At 41.7% G+C, this 19,145-nt stretch overlaps 1 protein-coding gene across 2 annotated transcripts in view; it reads left to right on the forward strand.

Annotated features, from left to right (window-relative positions):
• Positions 1-19,145, forward strand: part of CARMIL1 (capping protein regulator and myosin 1 linker 1) — a 405,018-nt gene that overhangs the window by 180,258 nt on the left and 205,615 nt on the right. For both annotated transcript variants that reach the window (XM_077492299.1, XM_077492300.1), the window contains exon 5: positions 17,702-17,823. In XM_077492299.1, the coding sequence (XP_077348425.1) occupies positions 17,702-17,823 (122 nt within the window). The remainder of the gene's footprint in view (positions 1-17,701; positions 17,824-19,145) is intronic.

Raw genomic sequence — 19,145 nt, forward strand, 5'->3', positions numbered from 1 at the left:
AGATTCGGGGATGTTGGGTCAGCGGGGTTTGATTGGGGTTATTACAGTCTTTACTGGGGGGTTTTACTTTTGCAGGTCGCAGCAGTCCGCGTGCAGGGATTTCTGCCGACGGCTGGCGGTGGCAGCAGCCAGGGTGCAGGCCCAGGCCCGATTTATAAGGTTTTTCTAAGGAATACGACGGGGACCGGACTGTTGGGCGCACGTGTTGAGGAGTATCAGGGGCGATCGATTTGGGCGGGACCGGGGAGTAAGCTGATATTAATTGGTTTGCAGGGTCCAGGCTATGGAGTTGTGGGGGAGACGTGTAGGACCTTTAAGAGTGGGTGGCAGTTTGACACTGTGTGCGGTACAGGTTGTCTACCGCATGCCCACGTCCTAACAGATGGTGGTGTGGTTGCTGCACCATTTTCGTTTGGGCATTGCATGCAGTTGACCACTGTTATGTATGCTGCACGCCTCCTGGGAAGTGTCCATACTCTGTTGGATTTCCTGTCTCGGTTTTAGTGGGCCGAGTTCGGGAGCTAGCTCCATCTGCAGAGAAGGGGGGGTCCCCGGGGGGTGAGTGGGTCGGCCGGGTGGCTTGCAACACGGTAAGGAGTGAATGGATGGTTTTTGTATGGCTTGCTGGGGGCTGTGTTGGTTGGGTCGGAGGTCAGACAGTGGGTGGGGTATTTTCCTTCCATGCACATGAAGGTATGGGGGGGCGGTGTCCTCAGTTAGGCGGCAAATGGCTGGTTTGGCTTTGTTCCTCCGCTCTCGGGGGCCAGATGGACGTCACGGATGGAGTGTTGGGAGCCACACGCATTTACAGGGCTTCGGAGGTGTCACATGCTTGCGGACCCTTGGTTGCCATTTGCTTTGCGTTCTTTGGGACAAGGGGGGCCATTGGGGTTCCATGTGTTCCTTGACTTAAAGGATAAAATTTTTTACAGCTGTTTTACATAGCGTTTTGGCGCCATTCGAGTGGGGGGGGGGGTGTTGGTGGGCCCCTGCAGGCGGCATAAAGGGGGGGTTTTTACGGCTCTAGATGTGGCTATCGGGGAGGGTAGTGTGGTTCCGTTTGTGTAGGTCTAGGTCAGAACGGAGGGAAAGGGATGAGTGTGCAGCTGTTTACATTGCCTGGTTCCCAGGTTTGCCCTGGGAGGGTGGTGATGGACTCTTGGAGTGTTCAGTTTTTAGGGGGGTGGGCCATTCTAGGGGCGCAAAGGGGGTTCCGGAGTATCCACGTTCCAGTCGTGGTAGTTTATCGGAAAAGCCTTAGGGCGGTGGGGGTTGGATTGTATGGGCAGCCACAGGGGTGCCAGGGGTGGGGCTGCATGAGGTGGAGGTAATGAGGATGGCACGGTGAGAAGGTAGGTATTTCCGCACTGGCGTTTGCCTACATATTGTTACACACTTGGGAGTGGGCGTGGTACGGGGTTGGAGGCAGCTATCTAATAATTGGCTCTGCTTTAGTTGTGGAATGTGTTCTACGTTGGTGTTATCCTGGTTTTGTCCATTCTGTCCTTTCAGATGAAGTGCAAATCTGCCTTGTCTGGATATAGGGGCATCTATATGTCTGTGGCTGCTACTCTTGTTTGTCGTGCTGTCCTTTCAGATGAAGTGCAAATACGCCTTGTCTGGATGTGGGGGCATCCCTATGTCTGTTGGTGCTACCCTTGTTTGTCGTACTGCCCTTTCAGATGCAGTGCACATACGCCTGGTCTGGTTATGGCGGCATCCCTATGTCTGTTGGTGCTACCCCTTTGTTTGTCGTTCTGTCCTTTCAGATGAAGTGCGCATACGCCTTGTCTGGATATGGCGGCATCCCTAGATTTGTTGGTGCTACCCCCTTTGTTTGTTGTTCTGTCCTTTCGGATGAAGTGCACATACGCCTTGTCTGGATATTGAGGCATCCCTAGGTTGTTGGGGGCCAGGTGGGCGGAGGATGGATCAGATAGCAGGCGGCTGGGTGTTTCTCGGGAGGAGGTGTGTATCCACTGGATGGGGACCCCTGGGATGGTGTGGAACAGGGTGGTACCGGAAGTGCAACATTAAGCTTGGCTCGGTCAGGCAACTGGACGTTCTGGTTCTCCGGGTGGGAGAGGATGTTTTAGGGGTCAGTCTCATCGGGGGGGTAAGCTCGGCTGTTAAGTCAGAAGGTGGCACTCCGCTCGACCTTTCCCTGCCGGGTTCATGGGTGGTCCGACATTGTTGCCCGGACTACAAGATTTGGGCATTAGCAGTGGCAAAGTATAATAAAGCCTGTATGTGGTAAAAGGTTGTGGGTGAGTGGTGTCATGTAAGGGGGTTTGGGCTGTTATACACATGGATTTGGAGCCTAAGGTGGGTATGTTTTCCGGGGGGCGAGGGGATTCACCTCTCAGATGGGGGTATTGACCGGTGGGCGCTGGGTCTTTAGGAGGAGATTCAGCGGGCCCTGCGGGTGTGGAGGGGCCCTTAAGGGTAAGGGGTTATCCTTGCGGGCTGTGGCGGTGTCTTTGGTCTTTGATGGTGGCAAAATCATACGTGATGGAAGTGGTGGGGAGCTCATCGGTAGTATGTGCCCCTCTGGTTTATTCCAGTGGAACGGTGTCTGCTGGAATACGGTAATGGTTGCACTGCGGGAAGGGGGTTGTCTCCAAACTGATCATTCGGCTGGAGGCCTGTTATGGTGAAAAAGGTCCCGCAGTGTAGTGGTGGAAAGTGTTAAGTTTGGGGGTACCATCATAGACCAATAGACTGTTATTTAAAAAGTTGTCGTTACAAAGGTTATATGATAAAATTGGAAAATATTTAATAGTTGGTTAATAATAAAAAGGCTGCTATGGCCATTTTTATACTCCAAACTCCTGTGTGGTCTCATTATTTTAGGGGGGTAAAAGAAAAGGGGATTGGGGTAGTATGTGTGGTCCAAGGACAGTAAAAGAAGGTTGGGGATATCTAGACTACACTAGTCATGTGTATTCAGGGTGGTTTGTTAGAAGAATCATATCCTCCTTTCACTTATGTAGCCAGAAAGCTGATTGCGAGATTCTAGTTATCTCCTCGAATCCCAACATGTCAGCAGTGGATTCAACAGGTTATGAACACAACCCATAAATTCCAAAAAATCTGGAAGGAATGTCTAGAGACTCCTGGGGTGGCTCCTTCTCAGCTCATACTTACCAGATTACTTCAGACTAGAAGATTGTTTTGATTCTGTTATCAGTGGACTGGAGAAATGGGCTGAATGTTTCTATTAATGGCGTGTCAGTTGGGGTGGACAGATTCGGAATACTGTATACATTTTGTACTCATAAGTTTACATACCCTAGCAGCATTCATGATTTCTTGGTAATTTTTCAGAGAGTAGAAATGATAACACGAAAACTTTTTTTTTCTCGTCGTTGGTGTTTGGCTGAAGCCATTTATTATCAATCAACTGTGCTTACTCTTTTTAAATCCTAATCGCAACAGAAACTACCCAAATGACCCTGACCAAAAGTTTACATATCCTGGGGATTTTGGCCTGATAACATGCACACACATTGACACAAAGGGGTTTGAATGGCTAGTAAAGGTAACCATCCTCACTTGTGGTCTGTTCGCTTGTAGTTAGTTTGTGTGTAAAAAAGGTCAGTGAGTTTCTGGACTCCTGACAGACCCTTGCATCTTTCATCCAGTGCTGCACTGACGTTTCTGGATTCTGAGTCATGGGGAAAACAAAATAATTGTCAAAGGATCTGCGGAAAAAGGTAGTTGAACTGTATAAAACAGGAAAGGGATATAAAAAGATATCCAAGGAATTGAGAATGCCAATCAGCAGCGTTCAAACTCTAATCAAGAAGTGGAAAATTAGTGCTCTGTTGAAACCAAACCACGGTCAGGTAGACCAACTAAAATTTCAGCCACAAATAACTTCAGGTGAAATATAGGACTCTCTGAAAACATGTGGTTTCAAGAGGCACAATAAGGAGGCACTTGAAGAAAGATGGGCTGCATGGTTGAGTAGCCAGAAGAAAGCCATTTCTGCGCAAATGTCACAAAGTACCCCCATTACGATACGCCAAACGGCACAGAGACAAGCCTCAAACCTTCTGGCACAAATTTATTTGGAGTATTGAGACCAAAATTTTGCTTTTTGACCACAGCCATAAATGCTCCATTTGGAGAGGCGTCAACAAGGGCTATGATGAAAGAGACACCATTCTACTGTGAAACACGGCGGTGGATCACTGATGTTTTGGGGATGTGTGAGCTACAAAGGCACAGGAAATTGGTCAAAATTGATGGCAAACTGGAGGAACACTTGCATTCATTAGCCAGACAGCTGAGCATGGGACGTACTTGGACATTCCAACATGACAATAATCCAAAACACAAGGCCAAGTCGACCTGTCATTGGTTACAGCAGAATAAAGTGAAGGTTCTGGAGTGACAATCTCAGTCTCCTGACCTCAATATCATTGAGCCACTCTGGGGAGATCTCAAATGTGCAGTTCCTGTAAAATTCTCAGGCTGTCTTGCATGAACTGGAGGCTTTTTGCCAAGGGGAATAGACCGCTTTACCATCTAAGAAGATGAGCCTCATCCACAAATACCACAAAAGACTTCAAGCTGTCATTTAATGTTAAAGGGGGCAATACATGGTATTAAAGCGGAGTTCCACCCAACTTCCGCTTTAAGCACTCCTCACCCCCTTACATGCCCCATTAGGCATGTAATTTTTTTGGGGGGGGGGGAGAGTAGGTGCTTAGTTTTGAGTGGGACTTCCTACTTCCGCCTACGGCCCACCTAGGCGGCTCATCCTCTCCCCCTAGGACGGCCCCTCCTTCTCGGCAATCTTCTGTGACATGTGACAGGTCCCGGAAGATTGCCTTCCACTGGGAAAGCGTGTCACGACTCACGCATGTGCAGTGCGCACCCGGCCATGAAGTCGCAAGCTGTGCGGCCGCATCGCTGGACCGTGGAACAGGTAAGTGTCTGTTTATTTACCACTTAACCACTTCGGCCCCGGACCATTTGGCTGGTAAAAGACCAGAGGACTTTTTACAATTTAACTTGTAATTGCGCGGTCATGCAATGTTGTACCTGAACAAAATGTGCATCCTTTTTTCCCTCACAAATAGAGCTTTCTTTTGATGGTATTTAATTGCCTGCAACTTTTATTTTTTGGTATATAAATGGGAAAAAGACTGAAAATTTTGAAAAAAGTAATGATATTTTCAAATTTTTGTTATAAGGAAAATCCAATAAACTTTAGTCATACATTTAGGCCAAAATGTATTCAGCCACATGTTTTTGTAAAAAAAAAAAAAAAAATGTCAATAAGCATATATTTATTGGTTTGCGCAAAAGTTATAGCGTCTACAAACTAGGGTACATTTTCTGGAATTTACGCAGCTTTTAGTTTACTGCCTATCTCATTTCTTGAGGTGCTAAAATGGCAGGGCAGTACAAACCCCCATTTTGGAATGTAGACACCCGAAGGAAATTATTAAGAGGCATGTTGAGCCCATTGAATATTTTATTTTTTTGTCCCAAGTGATTGAATAATGACAAAAAAAGTTGTCACTAAATGATATATTGCTCACACATGCCATGGTTATTTGTGGAATTGCACCCCAAAATAAATTTTGCTGCTTCTCCTGAGTACGAGAATACCACATGTGTGGGACTTTTTGGGAGCCTAGCCGCCTACGGGGCCCCTGAAAACCAATCACTGCCTTCAGGATTTCTAAGGGCGTACATTTTTGATTTCACTCCTCACTACCTATCACAGTTTTGAAGGCCATAAAATGCCAAGATGGCGCAAACCCCCCCCCCCCCCCCCCCCCCCAAAAAATGACCCCATTTTGGAAAGTAGAGATTATGCTTATTTACTTTCCCCTGTGGTGACCCACATATTTTTCTAAACTCTGCATACACCATAGCATAAAAGGTTTTAATGAATTCATTCTTACTATGATGTGGATAAAATGTGGACTTTGGACGGAATGTGGAATGTATCATCCCATTAGAAATTGGTCTAGATAGGGGAACCTCCACCTACGACCCTCCCTCCCAGAATAATTCTTCTAGGTCTTCTAGGATGTGAAATACCTCCTTCCTGGAACAGGTGCCCATGTGGGTTTATCTATGTTGGTAGGCGTGCAATGCGGACACATTTTGGTGAACATCATAGGTTTACAGAGAAGAAGATAGAAAAACAGTGTCCCACTTCATTTTTCATTTCACACAAACATGGTGGTAGCACTGAAGGTTTTGAACTCTTTGACATTGAGTCTATATCTATGATGATCCTGGAAAGCAAAAGATTTTCTTGTTTATGTACACGAGAATCTTTTTGGATTTTTACTTTAAACTGCATGACACACGATGGGTTAAATGAGGAACTTGAGATGGGTACTCTGATATGAAATATTACCATTGCGTCAAGTGGCACATTATTCTGCATGCATTGTATATATTATATTCTATATTTGATATATATATATATATATATATATATATATATATATATATATATATATATTCTCTTTAAAACTGCATCATTTTTGACAGAGTGATTATACACACATATAGAAAATTTAGAATTAGAAATTATGTATAAAAGTTTCAGAAATCAAGAAAGAAAAAAAAATTAAAAATTATGAATAGGCTAGTACTAATATAGAATTATTTGAAATGTTTTAAATATTTTAAATCAAAATGATGATCCCAACAAAATAAGGATGATTTTAAGTCAAAATATGATAATAATTTACAATATTTTTGATAATAGTTTTCTAAGCATGTATATGGTTAATAAAAATAATATGAATCAAATTTTATTCTATTATATTGTATTCTATGTTTATGCATGTGTCCTTCAATGCATGTGTGTGTGTGTGTGTGTGTGTGTGTGTGTATGTGTAAAATATATATATATACACACAGTGACTTGCGAAAGTATTCGGTCCCCTTGAACTTTTCAACCTTTTGCCACATTTCAGGCTTCAAACATAAAGATATAAAATTTTTATTTTTTGTGAAGAATCACCAACAAGTGGGACACAATTGTGAAGTGGAACGAAATCTATTGGATTTTTGAAACTTTTTTTAACTAATAAAAAAATGAAAAGTGGGGCGTGCAAAATTTATTCGGCCCCCTTGCGTTAATACTTTGTAGAGCCACCTTTTGCTGCGATTACAGCTGCAAGTCGCTTGGGGTATGTCTCTATCAGTTTTGCACATCGAGAGACTGAAATTATTGCGCATTCTTCCTTGCAAAACAGCTCGAGCTCAGTGAGGTTGGATGGAGAGCATTTGTGAACAGCAGTTTTCAGCTCTTTCCACAGATTCTCGATTGGATTCAGGTCTGGACTTTGACTTGACCATTCTAACACCTGGATACGTTTATTTGTGAACCATTCCTTTGTAGATTTTGCTGTATGTTTGGGATCATTGTCTTGTTGGAAGATAAATCTCCGTCCCAGTTTCAGGTCTTTTGCAGACTCCAACAGGTTTTCATCCAGAATGGTCCTGTATTTGGCTGCATCCATCTTCTCCTCAATTTTAACCATCTTCCCTGTCCCTGCTGAAGAAAAGCAGGCCCAAACCATGATGCTGCCACCACCATGTTTGACAGTGGGGATGGTGTGTTGAGGGTGATGAGCTGTGTTGCTTTTACGCCAAACATATCGTTTTGCATTGTGGGCAAAAAGTTCGATTTTGGTTTCATCTGACCAGAGCACCTTCTTCCACATGTTTGGTGTGTCTCCCAGGTGGCTTGTGGCAAACTTTAGACGAGACTTTTTATGGATATCTTTGAGAAATGGCTTTCTTCTTGCCACTCTTCCATAAAGGCCAGATTTGTGCAGTGTACGACTGATTGTTGTCCTATGGACAGACTCTCCTACCTCAGCTGTAGTTCTCTGCAGTTCATCCAGAGTGATCATGGGCCTTTTGGCTGCATCTCTGATCAGTCTTCTCCTTGTCTGAGCTGAAAGCTTAGAGGGACGGCCAGGTCTTGGTAGATTTGCAGTGGTCTGATACTCCCATTTCAAAATGATCGCTTGCACAGTGCTCCTTGGGATGTTTAAAGCTTGGGAAATCTTTTTGTATCCAAATCCGGCTTTAAACTTCTCCAACAGTATTACGGACCTGCCTGGTGTGTTCCTTGGTCTTCATGATGCTCTCTGTGCTTTCAACAGAACCCTGAGACTATCACAGAGCAGGTGCATTTATACAGAGACTTGATTACACACAGGTGGATTCTATTTATCACCATCAGTCATTTAGGACAACATTGGATCATTCAGAGATCCTCGCTGAACTTCTGGAGTGAGTTTGCTGCACTGAAAGTAAAGGGGCCGAATAATTTTGCACGCACCACTTTTCAGTTTTCAATAGATTTCGTTCCACTTCACAATTGTGTCCCACTTTTTGGTGATTCTTCACAAAAAATTAAAATTTTATATCTTTGTTTGAAGCCTGAAATGTGGCAAAAGGTTGAAAAGTTCAAGGGGGCCGAATACTTTCGCAAGGCACTGTGTGTATATGTGTTATATATATATATATATATATATATATATATATATATATATATATATATATATATATATATATAGTATAATTAAACATTATATCTGTTTTTAATTTTTTTAACTTTATTAAAGCAAATGCATTAAATGTGTGTGTGTGTGTGTGTGTATATATGTATATATTTATATTTATTTTCCCTAAATGCTGTTGATATGTGTCAGGCCGTCCCCTCTTTAAATATACTTTAAATATAGTTCTGGTTATGAACTCCGTGCTCCTGACCTGTTGAATGGCATTGGTTGTTCCGTGGGAGGGGCAGGAGGTTTCACATACAAAAGAAGGCTAGAGGAGAGAAGGGCTGTGACCTGAAGGAAGACGCGCCTCCGAAACATGTTGTTGTTGTGGCAACCGTTTTGTTAGCGAGAAGGAGTTACTTCACTCACTCGGTCTTCCATTCATGGCCGCGAGTGATGTCATGCAGCTCTGGCTGGACCATGCATGTGTCTTACAGCAAGCACAGCCTGACACGATGAAGAGGCAGAGTTCATTCTAACATCCCCCATCCACATTACTCGCCTTTGGGAGCCAACCTATTCATTCAGGCCAGGAGAGGAGACATCCACCCTGCTGTACATGCGACTTTCAGATCCATGTTTGTGAGTGTGACACTTTTTAAATTGAATTCACATTTTTAGAGTTAAACAACCCTTGCGCTCTCTTTTCTTTGTACATTTCTAAAAACATAAATTTTGTTGGATTTAATTGGTTTCTTAACTGCTTACCGACAGGCTCACGCCAATATACGTCCGAAGAAGGGCACGTACAGGCATATTAACATACCTGTACGTTGCCCCTTAAGCGGTTTGCGGGTGCACGTGCCTGTAGTGAGCTCCGTGACCGCGGGTCCAGCTGTCTCTATCTGCGGGCATACCCGCGATCGTCTCACTGAGAGGAAAAATGGGGAAATGCTGATGTTAACAAGCATTTTCTCGTTCTGCCTAGTGACAGTGATCACAGCTCCCTGTAATCGGGAGCGGTGATCAGTGTCATATCACACATAATTATACCGTTACATGACCATATCCACTGTCACTACCGAATAAATCCAAATAGTGGCAGTGGGCCCCCCTGAAAGAAATAAGTCCTTATGTTACTCCTCAGAGTCTACAAGGCCGAAGCCGTAGCTAACATAGTCAGAAAAAAAGAAAGAAAAAATAATCATATCACACATAGCCCATCCCCTCACAGTTAGAATCACTCCCTAGGACACACTTAACCCCTACAGTGCCCCCTAGTGGTTAACCCCATTCACTGCCAGTCACATTTATACAGTAATCAATGCATTGTAATCGCACTGATCACTATATAAATGTGAATGGTCCCAAAATAGCGCCAAAATTGTCCAATCTGTCTGCCATAATGTTGCAGTCACGATAAAAATTGCTGATCGTCGCCATTACTATTATAAAAAAAAAAAAAAAAAAAATTAAGAAAAATGCCATAAAACTATCCCCTATTTCGTAGACACTATAACTTATGCGCAAACCAATCCATAATTCTTATTTTTTTTTTTTTTTAAATAGTAGAAGAAAATTTGTAGAAGAATACGTATCGGCCTAAACAGAGGAAAAAATGTTTATATATTTATTATAGCAAAAAGTAAAAAATAATGCATTTTATTTTCAAAATTGTCACTATTTTTTTGTTTATAGTGCAAAAAATAAAAATCGCAGAGGTGACCAAATATCACCAAAAGAGAGCTCTATTTGTTGGGGAAAAAGGATGTCAATTTTGTTTGGGAGCCATGTCGCACGATTGTTAAAGCGAGGCAGTGCCGAATCGCAAAAAGTGCTCTGGCCTTCTGCCAGCCAAATGAATGGTCTGGGTCTGAAGTGGTTAAGCAATAAAATAAACTTTTTTTAACATATCTGGGAATCAGATTATGTTGCAGGTATGGATGACATTTTTAAGAGCCTTTAAATTAATATGATTTTACCTAAACTCTTATCCCCTGTACACATGACCGGTTTTCCAGTCGGAATAAACTCTGAAGGTTTTTCCGACGGAGTTCCGCTGAAACTGTCTTGCATACACACGATCACACCAAAGTCCGATTGTCAAGAACGCAGTGACGTACAACACGTACACGGGACTAGAAAATAAGTTCAATAGCTAGTAGCCAATAGCTTCCGTACTTGCTTCAGAGCATGCAATGTTTTTGGTCCGTCGGAACAGCATACAGACGAGGGGTTTTCCCGATAGGAATTGGTTCCATCGGAGATATTTAGAACATTTTCTATTTCTAGGTCGGACAGAATTAAAAAAAAAAAAAAAAAGTCAGATGAGGCATACACACGATCGGAATATACAATGAAAAGCTTCCATCTGACTTTTTCTGTCGGCATTCTGCTCGTGTGTATGCGGCATTAGTCTTTAGTCAACACATTTAATGATACAGTCATTAAAGTGTAAATTTACAGAAAAAAATTAAAAGGTGAACTAACACTGTATACCCTCCCCACCCTTGACTGGTCCCTGCTGCACTTACCTCTATTTCTGATTAGACATCAGTGCCCACGCAGTCAATGTAGCGGTCTGGGGATTTAAAAACCCTTTTCTTTCCCTTGTTTCTGTAGGGCTTTCAAGATGGATCAAGGTGATTTTGATTGGTCAAAGCCAACAAGTGACTGCTTTTACCAATTTTAATCCCTCTGATCCATCTCTGAAGCCCTATAGAAAGAAGGCGATGAAGAGGTGATTTCATATCCCTGTACCGCTACACCGGCTGTGTGGGCACTGCCAGTTAATCGCTCACAGAGGTCAATATAAGTGTAATAGGGACTGGGTGTGAGGTTGTACTAGTGATAGTTCACCTTTTCATTAGAATAGTTGACCTTGCAATTTAATGAGTATCATCATTGAATGCGATGACTAAAGATTTTTCTGAATTTCGTACAAATGTTCAGATGAAAATCTAGCCATATAGGGCCAGCTCCGTTGTCAGCCAATAGCCTCTGTGACTGATTAACATAACAGGCTATAGACTTTGTGATTGAAGTTGCGGAACACTAGGCACACATCTTTCCTAAGATCAGAAGTCCAATATATGAATATCTTTGTAAGGTACCCTGTCTGTTTTACCATTGGCTGGCTGATCTTTTTCATTTTCTAACATGCATTGGAACAATCAAAAAGAAATCTGGGTGCTGCACTGCAGAAGACGCACACATTTCTCCTTCCAGATAGATACCTTTATAAATGAAAACACAAAAGGGGACATAAACCTCAGTATACTACATGCAGTAGGGCTTGTTATTACTTGCATTTGCCAACCAAATCCCTATCTCTGTAGTCAGATAAATATTAATCACAGCTACACTCTGGTGTATCGCTGGGTTGTCATGGCTGTTTAATTATTTAGATAGTATTTAATTCCTTTGAATATAACAGCAAAATGATTCTTTAATCTGCATAAATATAAATTCGTTAGAGGAATCATTGGCTTTCTTAGCCAGGGGCGTGCCATGTAGTAATATATCCAGAAATATTTGCATGCCTTCTTCAGTGCGGTTGTATTGCGTATTAAATGTCAAAGTTATATTGGTTGTTATGAAAATGTTGCTACTTCAAGAATTTTTTCAATGAAGGACTTAGATCAGCTTTCTGGCAAACACATTTAAAAGTTTGTATGAAATATGAACATACTTTCCAAATTTGTCATATATACGACATTACATTTCTTTAGAAATACCCAATGTGGTGATGGTAAATGCAGACCAAGGGAATATGTATCTTGAAAATAACTTCAAATAAATTGACACTCCTGACAGCATTAAAGCCTGTATTATAGTGTAAAGCAGGGCACATCCCCTATACGTTATTCTTTAATTACCTCTCTAGGGATCTTCTGTGTGATATATGAACCAGCTGCGGAGCCCAAAGCACTCAAAGCTTTCTTTGTCAGTGATCTATGTATTTGTAATATGGTTAAAAATCCTTTTCTATAGTGTTGGAGGTCTACACACAAACAGTCAAGTTCCTAAAAATAAAATAAAAAAAATCACACTTTGTAGGGTAACATGTTCTATCTGTAATATATTTGTTACAATTCATCTATTTTTAGTATTTGGCAATGCATAGTTTTTTCTTTTCTTTTTTGTTCAAACATTAGATAAATTCAGCGTTTGAAGAATTGGCACAATAGGAATCAAAAGAATTCTCTATAAGTAATACTTATGCAAATGTATTCCACTGCTGGTGTCATTTTCTTGTGCGGCCATTCATTAGGCTGAAACCTGCAGATGATGATGATGATGATGATGATTATAATTTTATATGTAATGTATATGCATGTATTCCGTAGCATGTTGATTCATAGGATATTCCATTGCTTTAGGGCAGGGGTCTCCAATTCAATTTCATTGTGGACGGCATCAGCATTATGGTTGTCTTTAAAGGGCCAGTTGTATCTTTAAGACTATATAAATTCTTTCATTTTATTATAAATTTATGAAAAAAAGCCCTTGGTGTGAGAGCCACTTGAAATGGCCTGGTGGGCTGGGTTTGACGCATGTGCTTTAGGGGGTGAGGAAGAAAGTGGTTTCCCTGTTGTAGCAAATTGGACAATGCTTTATAAGGGTTGTCTTTCTCTGGATCAACTATGGGTTTAGGGTTCTGTGGGTGCAAGTTTTTAAGTGTGTGTGTGTGTGTGTGTGTGTGTGTGTGTGTTTTTTTTTTTACCCTATTGCTTGGTCTTCATATGTGTTTTTTTTTTTTTTTAGTTAGCTGAATGAATATGTAACTGTGTTACCATACCCTCTCATCATCTTTATAACATGGCTACAGATGTTTTCTGTAGTCTTAACACACTTAACAGTTTTTTGTATGATAATACTGTTTGCACAGGAAAGTAATGCGTTTCTGTTAGGATCAGCAGGTAGATTTTACACTTCTAGAACAGATACAACAAACATAGAAATAGTTTATTGACCAGACCAAAAGATAGAAAATAAGTTTGTTGGGGTTTAACCACTACAATACTGGGCACTTTCGCCCCCTTCCTTCCCAGACCAATTTTTAGCTTTCAGCTCTCTCGCACTTTCAATGACTACATGCTACGCTGTACCCAAATTCAATTTTTATAATTTTGTTTACACAAATAGAGCTTTATTTTGGTGGTATTTATTCACGACTCCATTTTTTATTTTTTGCGGAAATTTGGAAAAAAAACGTATTTTCTTCTTTGTATTTTAAAAAGAAATCCAATAGAATCAAATTTTGTCATGAACTTAAGCCAAAATGTATTCTGCTACATGTTTTTGGTAAAAAAAAATTCAGTTAAGTGTATAATAATTGGTTTGTGTGATCACGGACATATGTACACAAATGATCATGTACAGATGTGCGCAGGTGATCACCGACATATGTGTGCAGATAATCATTGGGACATGTGATTTTAGTGGGACATATGTGGGGACATGTGTTTTTATTATTTGGGGACATGTGTTTTTATTATTTGGGGACATGTGTGGGGACATTGTGTTTATACTGTGTTTTACACTAGGTTGGTAATCGGTGAGTAAAAAGCTGTAAAAAAACAGCTCATACTCGCAGATCACCAGCCGGCTGCAGCGATCCGCTCTCCTCTCCTCAGCGACTACTTCCGTGTGAGGAGAGGAGAGCCGATTGCCTAGCAACCGGCTGTTCTTCACATCCCATAACGGCTGTGATTGGACACGGCCGTCATGTGATCAGGAGGGCCAATCACAGAACCCTCCTGCCGATCCGAGATGCGCTGTATCCGGGTGACACGAGCGCATCGGGATTGCCCCTCCTTCTGAAGGACGTTCCTAAACGTCCAGTCAGAAGGAGAGCGCTCCCACTCGGCCGTATATATACATTGGCCGGGTGGGAAGTAGTTAAATACATTTTAATGTTTAGGGGCTTTAAGGGGTTAAGCGAAAGATTAAGAGGTTGATTTACTAAAGACAAACATACTGTGCGCTTCAAGTGCATTTGCTCTAGGTCTGAGTGGATGCTCTGACATGAGGGGAAGCTCTGCTGATTTCTATCAGCCAATCATGTACAAGTAAAAATGTTTATTTTCCTTGTATGTGGTTAGGTATTCTTTGCAAAGTGAAGCTGGCTTGGTTGCCCCCATAGCAAGCTACTTGCTGTGGGAGAACTCAGTAAGACAGGAGGAAGGTGCTAGGAGCACCAAAGAGGGACACGAGAAGAGGAGGATCCAGGCTGCTCTGTGCAAAACCATTTCACAGAGCAGAGAAGTATAACATGTTTGTTATTTTTAAGAGAAAAAAAAACACTAGACTTTGGTATCACTTTAACCCCTTCCCGACCAGCCACAGCAGTTATACTGTGGGAGGTTGGCTCCCTGCGCAAGCCGTTGTAGCTGTACGTCGGCTCTTTAAGACGCTTTAGCAGGCGTGCTTGCAGCGTGTCCCCGGAGCCGATGCGAGGTTGCGACTACTGCCGAGCACCCGCGATCGCTCATGAGCGAGAACCGGGATCTGTGTGTGTATAAAAACACAAATCCGATTCTCTCAGTGGAGACGAGACCGATTGTGTGTTCCTACCTAGGAACACCGATCAGTCTCCTTCCCTAGTCAGTCCCATCCTCCCACAGTTAGAACACACCTAGGGAGCACAGTTAGCCCCATTGGTTGCCCCGTAGTGTTAACCCCTTCCCTGTTGATGACATTTATACATTAATCCGTGGCTATTTTTAGCTCTGATCGCTGTATAAATGTCACTGGTCCCAAAATAAGTGTCAAAAGTGTCTGATCTTTCTGCCACATGTCGCAGTCACATAAAAACGCTAATTACCGCCTTTACTATTACAAAATAAAATAAAAATGCCATAAATCTATCCCCTATTTTGTAGACGCTATAACTTTTGCGCAGACCAATCAATATACGCTTATTTAAATGTATTTATTTATTTTTACCAAAAATATGTAGAATACATATCGGCCTAAACTGATGAAGAATTTTTTTATTTTTTATTTGGGATTAATTTGGAATTTATTATAGCAAAAAGTAGGGGGCAAAGGGGGGCAGATCCTTCCAGGGCTGAAGTGCTTAAATTGCAGGGCCTTCTTAACGGTAAGGGTTATATTCGAATATATTAGAATTAAGTTACCTTTTGGAGGATATTATATTAAGTGCTGAACGCCCGGTTCTAGTAACCAAGGCTACTTTCACATTGGTGTTTTGCCCCAGTGTGAATGGCTATGTCATGAATCTGCTAATTCCTGCTGCTTTTTTTTTTACACCTGTGAGCGGCTAGCTGCTGAGCCTGTACCTGCTTTAGTTGCTTTTGGATGCACTCTGTGTGCGTTCTGCAGAAACCACTGGCTGTGTGGACAGCAATGTATACTGACAAAATTGCAAAAGAGAAGGCGTCTCTAAGTGCAGACTGTTAAGTGTTTTTAACAATAAAAAAAAAAATGCAGATTGGCAACTTACAAGGCATGAGGACAAAACATGCAGGAGGAAGCCAGCCAGCTCTTCCAAAGATGGCCTTAGAAAGCACTCCAGAAGCCTTTACAAACCACTACCATCTATGCTGTTGACTGCAATTACATGTAATCAGAGGGTGGAGATTCTCCGATGATGCCATCCCGCTGACACTGCAGGCCACGTGTGTGTTCCAGCACCATCTTTGGAAGATCTGCCTGGCTTTCTCCTGCATTGGGTAGTACCGAACCCTGATGGCTGTGATGGCTTACCATCCAGCACAGCCTCTCGGACTATTCAAACTTGGATGTACCTGTTTTGTCCTCATACCACGTGAGTTGCCATTTTTAATAATAATAAAAAACACTTTTCTACAGTCTGCACTTGGAGGCACCTTCTATTTTGCTATTTTGTCTGTATACAGAGAGTCAACTTCTGCTCACCTGAAGAGCCATCCTGGTGCTTGAACACTTTTGGACTATAAACTCTTTTATTCCATGGACATTGTTTAATTACATATGACTTTTATGGTCTCCATAACTATTCTGCTAGGATATTAATGGGCGGACAGCAAGAACAGGCACGGGAAACCTTAGTGACTGCTTGTCACAGCCACCACAAGAGGGCGCCAGTTCACCAATCTAAAACTCTTACTCCAGAATGCCGCAACCTCAATTACTGCCCGGCACGGCATCTTAGTCTGCACACCCGTGCGGGGGTGCTCTGTACGGGGACAAGACACCTCCTGCAGTGCAGCCCAGGTGCCAGGTCACTATCGACAATGTGACCTGGCATCGGGGGGTTTGTCGAGCCCTGCAATAATGTATAGTGTAAATATGCAATTGTTAACAATACAGAACATATCAGGAGGTATGAAGGCTCTACTTAGAGGAGCCCCCATTCCCCCTTGTAAAAAAACACAATAAAACACAATAAAACGTTAGTGTCTGGTTTTTGGCCAACATATGTAATCCAGCTTCCAGCACCAAGGGTTGTCCTGTCTTGTAAGTCCTGAAATTTAACTTTAATCAAAACGCTGAGCAAAGTGGAAAGAAAATGGATCCCTAAGTCTTGAAAGTATAGTTTCATGGAAGCTATAGTTGCTAGGATTACAACTAGAATTTCATTGGTTGATAGTGGCAGCACATATGGCAGTCATACCAGGACTGCATGAACAGTATATCTACAAATCTTTGGATCAAATCGAATGGCTGTTCTATCAATTGTCATTCTTACATTCTGCCCATATTGATTCAATATAAATGTAAGTCCTAACATATATGCCCTTGATGTATACTGTGTCCTGGTGAGAGGGACTTTCAGCACTCTTGCAGGAGAACAATGAAAAATATTTGGTCATCTCGGGGCTGATGAAAGCCCTTGTTTTAAAATGGCAAATGGAAATGTCATGCAGGTTATAGCTACTCCACTCTGACATAGTTTGGCAAGAGGTCCTTTGTGATCAAAAAAGGACAGGTATTGACACCCAGTACCTAACTTGTGTGCAATATTTCATCACCATTGTACCTATTTTTGCATTAATATGTCCTTTTGCAGGCTATATTGCTTCCCTTTTTCTACCCACATCCTGTTGTGATATTGCGGTTATCACTGAAAAATGATGGTTAGTTTGTGGTAATGTGGCATTTGAAGAAACTTGGTCTTTAACATTCAGTATATGTTACTATATGAAGATCTACATACTCTTCTATTCACTCACTCTGAATTTTTCTTCCAGTTGGCAGTTGAAACAGAAAAGTACAACATAGCCATGAAAATGTCTTCTTCTGAAGATGTGAACGAAGTGATGGCACACATTGGCACATGTCTTCGAAAGATATTCCCAGGATTATCACCTGTGTAGGTATCATTACATAAAACTGATCAATCACTAAAACTATGTTCAGACCTTTTGTGTTTTTTTGTCATTAACCACTTTCAGACCGGACCATTTTGCTGGTAAATGACCAGAGGTCTTTTTACACTTTGGCACTGCGCTGCTTTAACTGGTAATTGCGCGGTCATGCAATGTTGTACCCAAACAAAATTTGCGTCCTTTTCTTCCCACAAATAGAGCTTTCTTTTGATGGTATTTGATTGCCTCTGCGATTTTTATTTTTTGCGATATAAACGTAAAAAGACCGCAAATTTTGAAAAAAAATGATATTTTCTACTTTTTGTTATTAGAAAAATCCAATAAACTCAATTTTAGTCATACATTTAGGCCAAAATGTATTCAGCCACATGTCTTTGGTAAAAAAAAAGTCAATAATTGTATATTTATTGGTTTGCGCAAAAGTTGTCACATCTACAAACTAAGGTACGTTTTCTGGAATTTACGCAGCTTTTAGTTTACGACTGCCTATCTCATTTCTTGAGGTGCTAAAATGGCAGGGCAGTACAAAACCCCCCCAAATGACCCCATTTTGGAAAGTAGACCCCCTAAGGAAATTGATAAGAGGCATGTTGAGCCCATTGAATATTTTATTTTTTTGCCTCAAGCGATTGAATAATGACAAAAAAAAAAATTTTTTTTTTTTTTTACACAAAGTTGTCACTAAATGATATATTGCTCACACATGCTATGGGCGTATGTGAAATGACACCCCAAAATAAATTCTGCTGCTTCTCCTGAGTATGGGGATACCACATATGTGGGACTTTTTGGGAGCCTAGCCGCGTACGGGGCCCCGAAAACCAAGCACCGCCTTCAGGCTTTCTAAGGGCGTAAATTTTTGAGTTCACTTCTCACTACCTATTACAGTTTTGAAGGCCATAAAATGCCAAGATGGCACAAAACCCCCACAAATGACCCCATTTTAGAAAGTAGACACCCCAAGCTATTTGCTGAGAGGCATGTTGAGTTCATGGAATATTTTATATTTTGCCACAAGTTGCGGGAAAATTACAAACTTTTTTTATTTTTTTTTTTTTTTAACAAAGTTGTCACTAAATGATATATTGCTCATGCATGCCATGGGCATATGTGAAATGACACCCCAAAATAAATTCTGCTGCTTCTCCTGAGTACGGGGATACCACATATGTGGGACTTTTTGGGAGCCTAGCCGCGTACGGGGCCCCGAAAACCAAGCACCGCCTTCAGGCTTTCTAAGGGCGTAATTTTTTGATTTCACTCCTCACTACCTATTACAGTTTTGAAGGCCATAAAATGCCAAGAT

The sequence above is a fragment of the Lithobates pipiens genome, unplaced genomic scaffold (assembly GCF_037356315.1).
Source record: "Lithobates pipiens isolate NorthernLeopardFrog02 unplaced genomic scaffold, aLitPip1_a1.2 Scaffold_19, whole genome shotgun sequence".
Taxonomy (NCBI): Eukaryota; Metazoa; Chordata; class Amphibia; order Anura; family Ranidae; genus Lithobates; species Lithobates pipiens.